Below are 16570 nucleotides of genomic sequence, written 5' to 3'. Positions count from 1 at the left end.
TGTTTAAGAAATGATGGACTTAAATGATACATGAACTATAAATAGTAGTACTTTGTAAAGCTGACTTAGATAACACATCTGCACATCATTTTCAGTTCTTTTTGATGCATAAATTCAATTTCTTCAGATCAGTTATTCCACAAAGAGATCGTATGAGATATTGTTTTGATATTCAGATTTGTTTCTTTACTTTTAAGAAGATTGATAACTGTAGAAATGTCTCATTCGAATATTATATGTCTATAACCGAATCCCCAACATAAGACAACTTTCTTTAAAAATAAATAATTTCATTTTTCTTATATTATATAATAAATATATATTATTTACTGATAATAAAAATATAGTTTTTCATCTATCACAAATATCTATGCAAATATGTGAATCAAGTACAACAATCAAACAACATAATGATTTCCACAAAGAAAATTTAAAAAATATTTTTATGTTAGGTAGTCTTATTTTATATTTTTTAAATAATGTAATATAATATTATACATTATTTTTTTATAATTAAGAAATACATATATATCAGTTAGACAAATTAAGCGATAATTAGACAAATTTGATTTTTTTTCCAGCCAAAAGTTTATTATTAATTAGCATCATTTATTTCAAGATGTTTAAGAAAGGATGGACATAAATGATATATGAACTATGAATAGTATTTTGTAAAGCTGACTTAGATAACACATCTCCACATTCATTTCCAGCCTTTTTTGATGCCTAAATTCAATTTCTTCAGAGCAGTTATTTCACAAAGAGATTGTATGAGATAATGTTTTGATATTCAGATTTGTTTCTTGACTGTTAAGAAAATTGATAACTGTAAAAGTGTCTTATTCGAATATGATATGTCTATAATCGAGTCCCCACCATGAGACAAGTTTGTTTTAAAAGTAAATAATTTTATTATTCTTATATTATATAATATATATATATATATATTATTTACTGATAATAAAAATATAGTTATTCATCCATCACAAATAACTATGTAAACATTTGAATCAAGTACAACAATCAAACAACATAATGATTTCCACAAAGAAAATTTTAAAAATATATTTATGTTATGTAGTCTTATTTTATATTCTTTAAATAATGTAATACAATATTATGCATTATTTTTTTAGAATTGAGAAATACATATAATATCTTATCCGCGCGTAGCGCGGTTAAAAAATCTAGTTATGTTTAGAAGTCTTATAATTTGTTAATCTCATGCCGTAATATCTCAACATTCATTTCTTAAAATGAGGTATATCATTTGTTAATCTCATACGGGCCTGTCTTAGCAGGGCGATATGTAAAGAAGTTATATGGGCCTAGCCTACTAAGTATCCAGCCCATCATAGTAGCAAATGAGATCCGAGAGTCTAGGCGAGAGGAGAGAAAATCATGTGAGATCGAAGAAGAAGAAAAAGAAGGCAAATGGTGGGAGATCGTTTGTAGAAGAGAAGGAAACGGAGCAGAGTGAGGATGGCTTCGACGGTGGGATTAGCGCCGGGACTATCTCGGAAGCTGAAGAAGGTACTGGAATGCCGTACGGATACTCCGGATCTGGTGGCGTCGCTAAACGCTTTGTCTTCATTCTACGACGAGAACAGCGCTCACGCGCGGCGGAACCTCAGATCGACGATCGAGAAGCGCGCGCTCCAGATCAACAGCGAGTTCCTCAGCGCGGCCGATTCGACTCAGATCGCGTTGGATCGCGTGGAGGAGGAAGTGAACGCCTTGGCCGATTGCTGCGACAAGATCGCGGCGGCGCTGAGCAGCTCGGCGGAGACCACAAGCGATATCATCAGTACCACGGAGAGGCTGAAGCAAGAGCTTGAGGTTACTACTCAGAGGCAGGAGATTGTTGGTTGCTTTCTTCGTGATTATCAGCTATCCAACGAAGAGGTGAGTGAGTGAGTGAGTATGTTGATGGTGATCAGATCTGAAATTGTAGTTGTTGATTGATGCAGATCAAAGCGCTTAGGGAAGATGAATTGGATGAGAGTTTCTTCCAAGCCTTGTCTCATGTTCAGGAGATTCATTCCAATTGCAAATTGCTTCTCAGGACGCATCATCAGGTGATTATTTTCTCCGAAACTTGTACTTGTCTTGCGTTCAGAGTTTGATTATAAGGAATGTGTATGCAGCGAGCTGGCTTGGAGTTGATGGGAGTGATGGCTATGTACCAAGAAGGAGCGTATGAGCGTCTTTGCAGGTACATATTATCTGCTTCCTCTTTCCAGAATATTACTTTGTTGGTTGGTTCAAACTTGGTTAGTATTTGGACCCTAAATAATATAGTTTGGTGGTCTCTTCCTGATTCTTCTAGGTGGGTTCAGGCTGAGTGTAGGAAACTGGGTGATACGGATAACCCAGAGGTGGGTGACCTTTTGAGGACTGCTGTTCGCTGTCTTAAGGAGAAACCTGCGCTCTTCAAATATTGTGCAGAGGAGGTTAGTCTTTCAACTTTACTCAACTCTAGTCTTTGTTTATGATACTGGGGCATGTTTGCCGAAATCATGCAGGTAGGGAATCTGAGACATAATGCCTTATTTAGAAGGTTTATTAGCGCTCTTACACGTGGAGGACCTGGAGGGATGCCTAGACCTATTGAAGTTCATGCCCATGACCCCTTACGATATGTTGGAGACATGCTTGGGTGGCTGCATCAGGTTTGTCACCATATTTTCTTCTCTTATAAGAGTCCTAATGCGACTGATTGTTTTATTTTGGCTATGAAAACTTCTGTTATCAATATAGTGTGTGAATTCATTGTCATGATCTTCAGACCTTGTTGTGCTTCATTTTCCTAAGGTGGTTGTTGTTTTGGGTGCAGGCTTTGGCATCAGAAAGAGAACTTGTTCATGCTTTATTTGACATAGACTCAGCAGATTATAAATCAACGGCGAAGAATACGGCTGAGAATGATTCCCTAAAGGCAGCAGAATCTGATTTTACATTTGTTCTGGATAGAATTTTCGAAGGAGTTTGCAGGCCATTTAAAGTGAGAGTCGAGCAAGTGCTGCAGTCACAACCAAGTCTTATTATTTCTTATAAACTCACCAACACCTTGGAGTTCTACAGCTACACTGTAAGTTTTATTGACCTCTTCTAATAATACTACAAGCATTTATCGCTCTATTAGATTTCATCATCGCGTTGTTCCCTTCACCTTGCAGATCTCAGACTTACTCGGGCGAGACACTGCTCTCTGTAATACAATTGGGATGGTTAAGGATGCTGCACAAAAAACCTTCTTCGACATTCTTAAAACCCGAGGGGAGAAACTTCTACGATACCCTCCACCGGTAGCGATTGATCTCTCTCCGCCTCCAGCTGTCCGAGAAGGAGTTTCTCTAACTCTTGAGATAATCGAGAACTACAACAGCATGATGGTTTCCGCTTCAGGAGAGAAACCGGCATTTGATCCTGTCCTCTCTGCACTGCTCGACCCTATCATTAAGGTATAAATCATTGTCCATCAAAAGCCATGATTCTGCATTGAAGTTAAATTCTTGAACTTTTCTGAAACTCCACAGATGTGTGAGCAAGCAGCAGAGGCGCACAAATCGAAAATGAGCGGCCAATTAACCAGACGAAGCCGAACAAGTTCCGACTCAAGCCAGTTAACATCAGTAGATGCTCTACTCTCTAGCAGCTCGTCCCCACCACAGGTATATATATAATCCGTTACATTCCTTTTAACTCGAAAAGACCTCTCTCAAGATTTATCTCGTTCTTACAGAATAATGAAACACCCTCGAAGATATTCCTCATCAACTGTTTATGCGCCATCCAACAACCGTTGCTAAGACACGATGTGGCGTCACAGTACGTAACTAACATCGGATCAATGATCGAGAACCACATAAACCTCCTGGTCCAGAAAGAAGTCGACACGCTCCTCCAAAGATGCGGTCTTTCAGACAAAATGCAAATCTTCCGCTCTTACACCACAACTGAACTTGCTTTGTCTGGACGACAGGAGACATCACCCGCAGTGCTGTCGGAATGCCTCAAGGCCTTCTTCGGCCTCGTTTTGGGAAGCGAAGGCTCTCTTCCTGAGTTCGAGCAGATACAAGTCCCTAAACTCAGGTCCGAAGCTTGCGTGCGGGTGGCCAAAACGTTAGCTGAAGATTATGAAGTTATATACCGAGCCGTAACGGATCAACAAAACGGGTATCCAGATCCGAAATCCCTCGCTCGACATCCACCGGATCAGATCCGAACCATTCTCGGTATATGAATGCAAACTTCTTCTACCCGAATATTTTTTTGGTTTTTCCTAGTTTTTTCTTGTTACCTTACGAAATCAATACTTGTAAACCGGACTTCAAATGTTGTATTTTCATATAAAGTTTATCAATTTCTGGATACTACATATGCTTGAATTATTATTGCATACCTATATAAGATATAAATTTAAACATCAATCTATAATGGTTGAAAAATAAATAATGTTTAGAAAGAATCAAAAATGTTGAACCACAAATGTTATAATCATCAAAACTAAAAATTATATTACTGCGTGCACATGTGTGCTGCCATCGTCCACCTAATTGTTTTCTTAAATGTAAAGATGGGATTCAGCTTGATTTCACGCAAGAGTGTATCATATACTTTCATACCGATTGCATGGAGAAGCTCTGATGGCTTTGATCTAAAACCAGTGAAGCCCTATCAAGACACTGAACCAGATTATTTTATGAGTTACTGGATCACTGAATCGACCGCGGATCAATATTTTAATTAGTTTTAGAATACAATTATACATACCAAATTGTAACAAATTATGAAGTAGATATATAATAAAATAATATAAGAAAACTAAAATTAAAAATATTTAAATGTTTAATGTGAATGATAAAATTAAATTTAAAATAAACCAAAAACAAAACATCAAAAGGATTCTAATAACATGTCAACAACAAAAACAAACTAAACAAATAAACAAACAATTATATTTTTTTTTGCAAATGTAAATTGTAATAGACATATATGAATAATTGATGCTCAAATCTATTTTTCTTTTAGTATGCATCCTTTCGAATATTGATTCACTACTCTTACAACTAGATGAAAAAATAGTTTTATTAAAAATTTGTATAGTTAACTTTTGAAAAATTGGAGCATCACGTCCAAAATATCTCCACTACTCATCTAAAAATCTATGAATATATATTAGAATAATCTAAATATAACAACTTAATTCGATTTGAATTGCATATCGGATCACCCATCGATTTACAGGTAATTAAAGATTTATAGATAAAAATATCGTACAATTTGGCTTTTTTAATTTAGATATAGGGTGGATTGTTTGGACAAAAATATTGGACAGTTCGGATAATTTTAATATTTTGAATAAACAATATTTGGGTAATTTTATTTTTTCCGGTAATTCGGTTCATAAATAGTATTTTTTATGATATTTAGTTATTTTAAAATTAAATATAATTAATATTTGTAAGTATATACTTTGTATTTTTAAATTTTAGGTATCCATTTGGTTCTCAGTTCAGCTTTAATTTTTCGGTTCCTTAGATATATGATTTGTTCGATTATTTATGAAATTCAATTTAATTTTGGTTTTGATTGTTTCAGTTCGGTACAGTTCAGTTCTCAGTTTCAGATAAATGTGCCTAAACTTATACAATATGTTACATATAAATTCATTTAATAAACATTTATTTAATTTTCAAAACAAACATGTGCGGATCAAAATCTAATTTATATTATTAAAATGTTAAAATAATAGTCATATAAAATCCTCTGTATATTATTTGTAAGATCTTTTAAAATGTTGTAACTTCAATTTTGTATTAATTGCAAAATGAATTTGCTTAGATAGCATCTCCAAACATCTTTTCATTGCTGATGTGACATCCTTAGAAAGACTTTGGACAGGCCTTAATCTAATTTTAATTCCCCTAGAAAAGTTTAATGGCGAATTTTTAACATATACAACGTTATAAATATTTTAAAGAGTATTAATTAATTTTGTTGGTTTAAAAAAGTTCAAGCAAATAAAAATTAAAACCACTATCTAACGTATGTCACATCCTTTTGATATACTACTTTACAAAATATATTATATTAATTATAAAATCATTTGTTAACGCAAACATATACATTTGTATTTATCAATAGATAATGTAGTATGTAGTAAACAATTTGTTATATTCGAATTTCTCAAAAAAAAATTGTTATATTCGATCCTATCTTATATTAATACTAAAACTATGGAAAGAATAGTAAATATATAATCAAAATTGGTATATATACTAAACATATAATATGTGGCTAACATACTTCATAGATCATAATTATAATTATAATGATATATATAAGATATTAGTTTTATATTTTTGTCATCTTTAGTTTTAATATATTAAACACAACTATATGTATATTATATAATGGGTCAATGCATATATGTTTGTTATATGAAAATGTTATTATAAATGACTAATGTAATTGTATTTATTTTGTATTTGAAAATTGATTTCTCACGTATTATCTTTGTTGACTAACATTGAAAAATGGTTAGCTACTAACTATAAAGAATACTTATGGTTAGTTTTTTTTTTGACAACGAATGCTTATGGTTAGTTATGATTCAAAATTAATAGTAGTGAACATGTTACCTTATAGGCAAACAATATATCATAAAATTTTATTGTGTATTTCATCATTATTGTCAAAGATACTGCAATATCCATTATTAGGTTACAATATACAGTATAACCTCCAAATTAATATACACTAAAAATTTCTTAAAATAATATAATTTTATAGTCCCAAATTGAGTTTTTGGTTCAATTAGTATATCGATAAATTAACATTTCTATAAATTAATATAAAAAAATATAGTTTTGGGTAGTAATATTATTAATTTATAGAGGTTTCACTGTATATGCTTTCTAGAATGCAAAATATTTTAAAATAAATATCAAATGCAGTGTTTTAATTCACCAAATGTGGCATTCTAAATGGAATTGTGATCTGAAATTTATCAAATGTGTCGTTCTAATTGATTTTCCGCGCAAACCTAAACCTAATCCCTTTTTGGCAATATGTTTTCTATATTAGACAAACTTAAAATTATATAGTTACAAACATTTAGTTCTCTTTCTAAATGTTTCTAATAAGCCCATCTTTTGCTTACAACTTCTCAGATTCATTAGAGATGATTATATCGGTAAACTTTGCTTTTCCAGTTACTTGCCGTTTGGTGGAGAGCCGGGGAAATGCATAGGCGACACGTTTGCTTCTTTTGAGGTAAAGACACAATTGACACCAATCAATACTTGTTACATATGAGAGTACCTGCTTCAGATGTCTTATAGTAACATAAATCTCTGTTTTGTAGAATGTGGTGGTGGCAATTGCAATGCTTATTCGAAGATTTAACTTTCAGACTGCACCAGGAGCTCCCTCCGGTATAGTCTTATCAGCTACCACCATTCCTATTTTCTCTCAATACAGATCAATGATTTCAAAACTGAATTAAGATAAGTCTTCACATGCAAACCAAAAAAATCATTAACGGATAGTTCTTTATTTGTTTTGTGGATGGACAGGTGAAAGTGACTATAGGATACACACCACAGAAGGATTGAAATTGATGGTAACGAAGAGAACACAACCTCTGGACTAACCATCTGCTCCTCTAGATGAGCTTTCCCCTACTCTGTCTTGAGTCCTCATCTTTGCAAAACTGAAATAAACAACTAGACATGCTTAAAGAAGAAGAAGCGAAAATCTTGTGTTAGAACAAATGATGTAGAATTTGTTGGAACAAGCTCACTGCTTGTGATTATTTCTCTGCATTATGTTTATGCAGACAAGTAAAATGTAAAGATTTATTACTCTCTGAACAGAAATTGTTTTTATCTGCACAGTTAAAGATGATAACTTTGAGTGGGTTCTATAAAAGTTCAAATATCTTCTACAACATTGACAAGAACCTCTGATTTTACATCAATGAAGTGATGATCAAAGAGAGTTTACACTTCCATATAAACATCATAGAAGCTGTCTACTTTTTCTACGATCTACGAAAGATCTCTGCTTTCATCGATCTGAAACACTCGGGTCTTTCGTTAAAGACCGACCTCTGTTCACGTTCTATGTCTATGGATTAGCACCGTCTTTCTTTACCATTGGCTTCTCCTTCATTGTATCTTTCTCCAGCTTCTTCTTGTCAGCCTCCGATTGTTTCTCATTCTCCTCTCGTGATTTGATGAAAGTTTTCATGAAAAGAGTCAGAATCTTGGTCACTGCAGATAGGAACAATGGTCAGAATAGAAATGAGTAGTAATGGCTTTAACCAATCTATAAGAATAGACTTACCTTGTTCGAAAGGACATCTATTTGGATCCTCACCAAAGTAGTGGCACAAGGAATCTGCATTTCTTCCCTGCAAAATAACAAATCAATATTAGGACTGGAACATGAGTTTCGAACTGCATGTCCTCAAAGAGTACAAGTAACTCACCGATTCTGTATATAAGGAAGCAAGCACCCTCACTTCTGCTTCAGCGGTAGCAAGAAACTCCTTCAAAACCTGAAAACATGATCTCATTTAGAAGCTACGAATATCTTCTGGTTCTTATCATCAAGCCTATGAATTAACCAAGAAACCCATATGAGCAACACTAAGAACAACTTTTAACATGTAGCTCACCTTTCGGAAGCCCAGAGATATTGCACCATCGTTTCCTGAAGCCATGAGTTCGTGATCAACCTTTTCAAGGCCTTTAGTCGCCGCCTGCATTTCTTCAGCCAACGTTTTGAAATCAATCTGCAATTTTTAGAAACTATTAAGGCAAGTGCATATTATGAAGACGGAAAGCTCATATGCAAGCATGAATAACAAGGGTACCTTCGATGCAGCTTCCAAGTGAGCAAGGTCACTGGGAAAATCCAGCAACTCTGGCATTTTTTCACCAACAAGCTAAACAGTAAAAAAGAAAATTTACCTAAGTTCATCTTTAAAAAAAAAACTAACTGAATAAAAAGTATTATTGAGATAAGAAAGGTATGTGCTTCTACCTTGCATAAGTAATGCATCAAAGTCATTTTGTTATTTCTTGCACGAGTATCAGATAATTTAAGAAGACTATCCAGTTTGAAACCCACAGCAGACCCTGCAACACAAAAGGCACACTACATTACCAACAGATGCTACAAGAAAAATCATTAAAAAAAAAACTTGAAATCAATAGGAATATAAAGGTAAAACCTCTTGCAGTTCCCTGATTCAGAGCATTTCCTAGTGTTAAAATTGTTTGCATAATCTGACGCAACTTTGCAGACTCCTTCACCTGTTGCATGATAATAATAATAATATTTAATTATCAAGATGGGGATATATTTCCATGACTTAGAAGCTCTCACTCTCCACTATACCTCTTTAGTAGCAAAGTTTATTGTATTAAGGCAGCTTTTTAAGTCTTCCGCCTGAAAAGAGCAAAAAACAAATAAGATCACCACAACATGCCTAATAAGGCAGGAGAGAGCAAATGCAGAAAGTTTTAATAGTTATACCTGAGAAGCAAAGGTAATTTTAAAGCCAAACACTCGTAACTTTGCTTCTATACGTGGAACCCTCATTAGTTCCATGAAAAACTGATACATTTTGCAAAGTTAAAGAGTCAGAACACAGATTATAAACATGTAACCATCCAACGCTCCAAGAACTGGAACAAACCTGTTCACACTTTCCAAGCATTTCTTTGTCACCGGTATAATTCTGGAGAAGACAAAAACAGAACAAGTTAACTTTAGGCATTAAGGAATTGCTGAAAGAAACTTGCGTTTTGAAGCCAAACAGAACCTATGAACCTGGTACTCTAGAGAGAAGTATGACAATAAACTTTAAGATTTACCCTCAACAATTCCATTTCTTCCTTCGTCGGACAAAATTTGATGAGATTTTCAACCTGGTCGATGTCCAGAACTGACGAATCTAAGGCTAGAACTGCGCTCTACGATAAGAAACAGATATGAAATTCTCAGTTAGTAGACATACGTAAACATGATATATAGAGATGCAACTAGGTAAAAAAAGTTACAAAAAGAAATGTAAACTCTGAACGTCTTACAATTATTGTTTCAATGCTAAAATGATGAGCAAACCGAGAGCAAAAACTTACAAGCATATCTGGCAGAGGAATCTTAATTTTCGTAAGCATTATTTCACAGTTATTTGCTCTTCGAAGGTCAACCTGATACAAACACACACACAAAACTTAGGACTAGAAGATAAGTATACTAAGAGGCGTCAATCATATTCGTTTATATTAGTCATAGACTACCCATTTGATGGAATAAATGGAATTTGCAAAGTATATCAAGTGTCAATGTTTTGTAGTAACCAATGAATTGGATCGTCAAATAACTATCTACTTCATGAACTCTAAAGCTGTAGGCAATAGCTGCTTAATAAATCCTACACATGATAAATTGATAATATTTGGAAATTTTACAGAATTGTATTTATATATAACAAATGTTAGATATGTAAAGAGGTGAAACTGAGCTGCCTCACCAGTTGAACTTTCTCAGGTTTGCTGATACTCGAACCCCTGCGACCTGTGCTTTTCTTAGCAGCGGTATCTGAAACTGCAGAAAACAGACTCTCGAGCTCTGATATATCTATTTCAGGGGCACTGTCATGAAGATTCATAAAATCATTTTATTAGCTTCAGCAAACATACCAGCTACTGGGAGATTAAGAAAATTCGCAAGACAGAACTGGAACGACTGATCACATTTGTTTAACTATTATCAATGAACTAGAGACTGTGAATGTCACGCTAAAGTATCTAAAAGAAAGTGTAAGAGGAACCCACCGAGGTTGGTTTTCCTGTTGTTGAGTATCATCAGCCCACAAACTACCTTTTGCTGGCCGAGTAACTTTAGACCAGTGCAAAGGCTTTAGCACGGTTTTCTTAGGTGCAACAGTAGGCACACTCACACCTCGGCCTCTTCCAAGTCCCGAGGAAGCTCTGCCCCTTCCTGCAGCAGGAGGTGGCGGCGGTGCATTTGAACCTTTTGCTCCCAGTGGTGGTGGGCCACTACTTGTGCCACGACCCAAAGCTGGCGGAGGAGGAGGAGCAGAGGTCTTGGATAGAGGTGGCGGAGGGGGAGCAGGGGTCTTGGATAGTGGTGGTGGTGGAGGCGGAGGGGGAGCACCCAACTTTCCGGATGAAGGAGGACGTGGTGGTGGAGGAGGCGGAGCACCCAACTTTCCGGATAAAGGAGGACGTGGTGGTGGAGGAGGCGGAGGGGGAGCACCCAACTTTGCAGATGAAGGAGGAAGTGGAGGTGGAGGAGGTGGCATGGGGGCATTTGAAATATTTGCCTTAGGAAGCGGAGGTGGAGGTGGTGGGGGTGCCGAAGGTGGGCCAGCACGAGCAAGACCCGAATGAGGTGGCGGTGGCGGTGGCGGTGGGGGTGGTGACGGTACACATTTAGTCGAGGATGCTTGGATTGGAGGAGGAGGTGGTGGTGGAGGTGGCTTCGCCTGAACTTTATTTCCTGTGTTCCCAAACGGAGGTGGCGGGGGGGTGGTGGAGCTGAAGATGGAGAATTGCTTTTAGAGAAAGGTGGAGGAGGAGGAGGTGGTTGCGCCTGAAGTTTATTTACTGTGCTCCCAAATGAAGGCGGCGGGGGTGGTGGTGGTGGAGGAGGTGGAGCTGAAGATGGAGAAATGCTTCTAGAGAAAGGTGGAGGAGGAGGAGGTGGTGGTGGGGTTTTGTTGATAGGCTGGTGTGATGTTGTCGGATGATCTCTACTGCTGAAACTAGGGAGAGGTGGCGGCGGAGGTGGGGGTTGGGGTTGGGATGACAACGAGTCTATGCGTGTAACTTTATTTACAGTAAAAGGAGAGGGAGGAGGTGGTGGTGGTGGTGGAGGAGGTAAAAGTGTGGCAGAAGACGGAAGAGCCGAAAGCTGGACACTGTCTTTCGATTGATCTTCTTGCTGTTGTCCACGAGAGAATTCATGAGGCTCCTCTGCAGATTCAGGAGCAAAAGATATAGGAATGCCTTCGGGGTCATCATTATCAAAAGATAGAGAAATGCGAGGTCTATGGATGGCATCAAAGCCTTCATCTGAACTATCAGCGGCACTAGATGTGTTGGTCTCCTCTTCAGAGTCAGGAGAATTCATATAAAAACCCCCTCTGTGCCGAAATCTTGTGAACTCCTTTGCATCATTTATTGCAGCAAGTTGTTTCAGCAACCACAAAGCAGCATCGTCTCCATTTTCAGCCAAATCCACACCACTAAAAAGTTCTTGAACTTTAGAAAAGGCTTCAATGGGCAAGCCACCAGTCTCATCACCATTTACTATTGGCGTTGGAACTTTCTGAGGCAAAGCATTCTCAACTTCTCCAAACAAAACCTGTAAGCATAAAGAATGGAGTCAGAAACAAGCGCGTGTATAGTATGGACTATCTGTACCCCACCCATCTTGAGTTAAATCTATATCTTCTCATATATTCATATAAAATTTAAAGAGGTGAACAAAAAGGTGGACACACCTCTGCACGAAACCCTTTTGGATAATGATCCTTGGCCTCCCAAAGAATATCCAAGTTGTCGGAGTTCAACATTAGTATGTTGGACCTGATGAATGCAGTATTGAACATCACACGAAACATCATAACCTCTCGTTCTGGTTCTAAATCCATATGCACACACTCCAGCACAACATCTCCTTGGACCCAGCACTGGATGTCAATTTTGATCACGTCACATTCTGCCTGCAGCCAGATTATACAGAGTTGTGGTTAGAAAGAGTGACACTTTTATATAGAGAACAGAAATAACAGAAATAAGAACGCACACACACCAACCTGACGGTAATGACGAAGGGGTTTTTTCTTATTAGACATAGAATAGAGCATCTCCGTGGAAAGACCAGATGTGCTACTGTAATTTCTTCCAAAGATACGTATAATGGGTCTGCATCCAAGTTGGGAGTCGAAGTTGGGAATAGCTCGAATAATGAGACAATCCAAAGAAAGAGATCGCTCAGGAGGCGGCCAGTCAGGAGTGATGTTCCTCCTGGCAACATACTGAAGATAACGAAGCTGGGAAGGGAAGGGATTCAAGGGGGAGAGAAGCTGCAAAAGACCCTTGGGAGCCTCACGATGCACGATCTCAAGAGTCCTGCGCTCGCCACTGTGAACTTTCCTGAAAATAAGAAAGGTGGCAAGGACAAAAGCGAGAAGCGGCCAGCCTCCCCTTTCGCAGTGAAGAAGAATAACATCCTGACGAGAAAGCCAGTTGTCACAGACACGGAGAAAATGCTGGATAAGTGATAAAGGGAGCAAAGGGCAGCCTTCGTATTGCCTGGGGTACTCGAGGACGGTGACATCGTATTCACAGAGGGTCTCAGCAAAGACGCTTCTTTTCTCTCCTTCTCGGAAATTGAATGCGAGGAAAGAGGAGTCGGGGAAGTCTTCGTGTAAGTCGTTGATGACTTCGTGGAGAAAGATTTGGTACAAGTCATCCGCCACAACTTCCGTGCAAAAACAAGAATCAAAAACTGCCAAAAGTACAAAAGATTGAGCCAACAGGGAAAGAAACTAAAAGAAAGGTGATGATGATGATTGATTACCATAAACTCTATCAGCAAACTCAAGCAACCCATCTGGTGGTCTCTTGTAAAAGAACCTACTTAGCAGCGACATTTCGGCAGATTCAAATGGGGCTTCCACCTGCAACGAATATCCCATATGGTTTAGAATCAGCTTTAGTCAAAAGCTAAACGAATCCGATATGGTTCATCAAAGTCAAAAGCTAATCGAATCCAATCCAGTCGAATTGCGATCAAATTGGATGTAATCAAAACCTGAGAACTGAACACAAAAACCTCCTAAACTAGGGTTTATAAGAAGACGACTTACGCGTGACAAATCAAAAAGGGATATTTAAATTCCCCGATGCAGATGCAGCTGCAGCGGCGGTGGTGGTGGTGGAGGACGTAAGTGATGAAAATCGGGAACGTTTGGTTTTCAAATTTTGAAAATCATTTAGGGGAAAACCAGATGAAAATCGCTTTCTGCTTTATATAAATAATAATAATAATCACCACTTCTTCTTCCTTTTCTCATTCCCTTGTCTTTTATGTTAAAAATGTTTTCGAACCAAACAAAACTATTTTCTTTGTTTTTCCCCAAGAACAAATTAAATAATTATGTCGTATATACACTACATAATAAATTAATTAATTTTTTTCAAAATAACTATTTTGTTGCCAAGTTTATCATTATGAAATAGGTTTGAAAAAGAATATAATTTATTTGGCTCTGCTTTTTCAAAAAAGAAAATCAGAGTTTAAAATTTTTCTTTAACTAATTGAAAGAATATGCTTTAATATTTGTAGTTTATTTTGTAATTATGAGATATTCATGTAATGTAGGGATATTTCACATGATTGTAACTCATAACTCCTTGCATACTTTTACAACTTCAAATGAATGCATAGAACTACTAAGACTTTCATAGTATCATAACTAGTTTCAATATGATCATATTTTCTCTCTTTTCAGTAGAATTATTCAAATTTTCATAATATCATAGCTAGTTCCCAGTTTGATATCATTTGTTCTTTTTTTTCATTGTTATCTACCTTAACTTTTTTGAAATCCGCAAACATACGCTCACTCATTTCGCATGTTTAGACCTTGGTGTCTATGTCTAGAGGGAGTTATTTCTAACTCATTCCCTTACATTTGATGTGTTAGGTCATGTTGACTAGACATCGGTTCCAATTGGTGATCCTGATGGATGAAATGTGACAGGTTGGTGAAACTATGGAGTTACATGAAATTATCTTAGACACCCTTCAAGTCTATGTTCAAATTCGGAAGCACATCAAAGGACATTTGGTTACGCATCGAAAACTAGTTCTGCAACAACAAGGAGACTCGAGCCATTCAGCTCAACAATGTTTTTCATACAAAGGAGATTGGAGACATGACGATTCAAGAATATGCCTAGAGCCTGAAATCTATAACAGATCTTCTTTAAAACTTCGATATAGCAGTGAGTGAGAAGATGCTAGTTATGTATATGCTTAATGGTATAAACTAAAAAAATATGATGGCATCATCAATGTGATCAAACATCAAAAGCCATTTCCGAGCTTTGATGAAGTAAAGAGCATTGTAGATGGAGAAAACAAGGCTTAAGAAGTCTCACATGGTCAACATCACTCATTCTGATCATGCTTCTTCGTCTACTGCACTCGTCGCTTCATCGCCGCAACACAAATCAAATGAACAACAACAACATCATCGTAATAACTTTAGGAACAACAATAGAGGACGACGGAAAAATTATTGCAGAGTGCGCAATAACAAATTTCAGTAACGATCACAGTACGTGAACTGGGTATGGCTTCATCATATTGGCTAGGGTAATTCAACAATTGGAACACAAACAAAAAAGTTCCATGGATGCAATATCCTAACTCTAGTTTCAACAATCGCTAATTCACTCCTCGTGGTCCAAATAGCTCACAACATGAGGCCAATTTTGCTGACAGCAACTACCAGCCAACAAGAGAATTCGTAGAGGCGTTCAACACCATAAAACTTACTGAACCAAACTCAAATTGGTATATGGACTCGGGCACTTCCTCCCACCTAGCATCATCCCCACATATCTTCCAATATGTTTTTAATCTCGATAAATAAATAAAAAATCTGTCATTTTAGGTAATGGATCCTCCATTCTAATTTAGTCTTTTGAAAATTCAATGATTCTTTCCAAGACACGTCCTCTTTCCCTTAATAATGTTTTTGTTGCTCCTAAACTTTTTAAGAATCTCATATATGTGTGTCGTTTTACTGCTGATAATTGATGTTCTTTTGAAAGTATTCAAAATCGCTTCTCTTCCTTCATTCTCAGTAGGCTACCGTCCTTTGAACCAATGCTTGATATGTTTGGTTTCTTTGTGAAGGATCTTTAGTCCAAAAAAAAAACTCTAGTCCATATTAAGAGTTCTGGTGATCTATATCATATGCCATCTCTTCCAAATAAATCTCAACAATCTGATTTCGTGTGAGAAACTCCTTCTCATGGCATAAGAGATTGGCTCACTCCAATAATGACACTTTGAAGTCTTTGATTTCTTCGAGCTCTATCTCATGTGATAAAGACAACTTGTTATTTTGCAATGCTTGTCAATTAGAAACATTTGTGTACTGTTGTTACTTGAATGATCTGTGTTAATATGTGGATTCGGTCTTAGCCTGAATTACATGTCACTCGGATGTACCATTAAATTTAAGACTTTGTAAATTTCATAATTTTTTTTTTCATTTTTTTCTGTTGCTCTACAATAAAATTATGCAGTTTGCTCTCAATAATTTTTCCCTCCTAATTTAATTTTTATTATTAATTATCATGCATAAAATATAATTAGTTAGAATAGTTGTCCCGCTCTGATCGGAAAGAATGGAAGATCATACCTTTTTGGGGAGACAAATTTCTTTTTCTCAATAACTTTTCAGTATGAGGCTAAACAAATATGGTGTTCTCTTCTA

General features: G+C 36.6%; 2 protein-coding genes across 2 annotated transcripts; one reads left to right on the top strand and one right to left on the bottom strand.

The window, feature by feature from the left end:
• The first annotated feature begins 1482 nt into the window (after positions 1–1482).
• Positions 1483–4394, top strand: LOC103840224 (conserved oligomeric Golgi complex subunit 6). The gene is made up of 9 exons (XM_009116718.3): positions 1483–1905; positions 1971–2078; positions 2148–2215; positions 2330–2453; positions 2526–2672; positions 2837–3091; positions 3180–3464; positions 3540–3674; positions 3746–4394. Exons 1-9 carry the CDS (start codon positions 1483–1485, stop codon positions 4244–4246), a joined length of 2046 nt encoding a protein of 681 aa, XP_009114966.1. The 3' UTR covers positions 4247–4394.
• Positions 4395–7849: 3455 nt separating this feature from the next.
• Positions 7850–14183, bottom strand: LOC103840223 (formin-like protein 14). Its single transcript, XM_009116716.3, is given in 19 exon segments — positions 7850–8282; positions 8356–8422; positions 8501–8569; positions 8690–8806; positions 8888–8959; positions 9058–9152; positions 9248–9329; positions 9415–9465; positions 9553–9633; positions 9716–9757; positions 9894–9992; positions 10161–10232; positions 10556–10676; positions 10860–11577; positions 11580–12414; positions 12554–12775; positions 12869–13563; positions 13636–13735; positions 13925–14183. Coding segments are annotated over 18 exon segments (3657 nt in total). The 5' UTR covers positions 13709–13735; positions 13925–14183; the 3' UTR covers positions 7850–8136.
• Between the last annotated feature and the right edge of the window lie 2387 nt (positions 14184–16570).

Source organism: Brassica rapa, chromosome A09 (assembly GCF_000309985.2).
Source record: "Brassica rapa cultivar Chiifu-401-42 chromosome A09, CAAS_Brap_v3.01, whole genome shotgun sequence".
Taxonomy (NCBI): Eukaryota; Viridiplantae; Streptophyta; class Magnoliopsida; order Brassicales; family Brassicaceae; genus Brassica; species Brassica rapa.
This window is presented reverse-complemented; position numbering and strand designations above follow the sequence as displayed.

Coding starts and splice junctions, on each gene's coding strand:
- LOC103840224 (XM_009116718.3), top strand. CDS start 1,483: ATGGCTTCGACGGTGGGATTAGCGCCGGGACTATCTCGGAAGCTGAAG. Junction 1,906..1,970: donor ATCAGCTATCCAACGAAGAG/GTGAGTGAGTGA, acceptor TGATTGATGCAG/ATCAAAGCGCTTAGGGAAGA. Junction 3,465..3,539: donor TGCTCGACCCTATCATTAAG/GTATAAATCATT, acceptor GAAACTCCACAG/ATGTGTGAGCAAGCAGCAGA.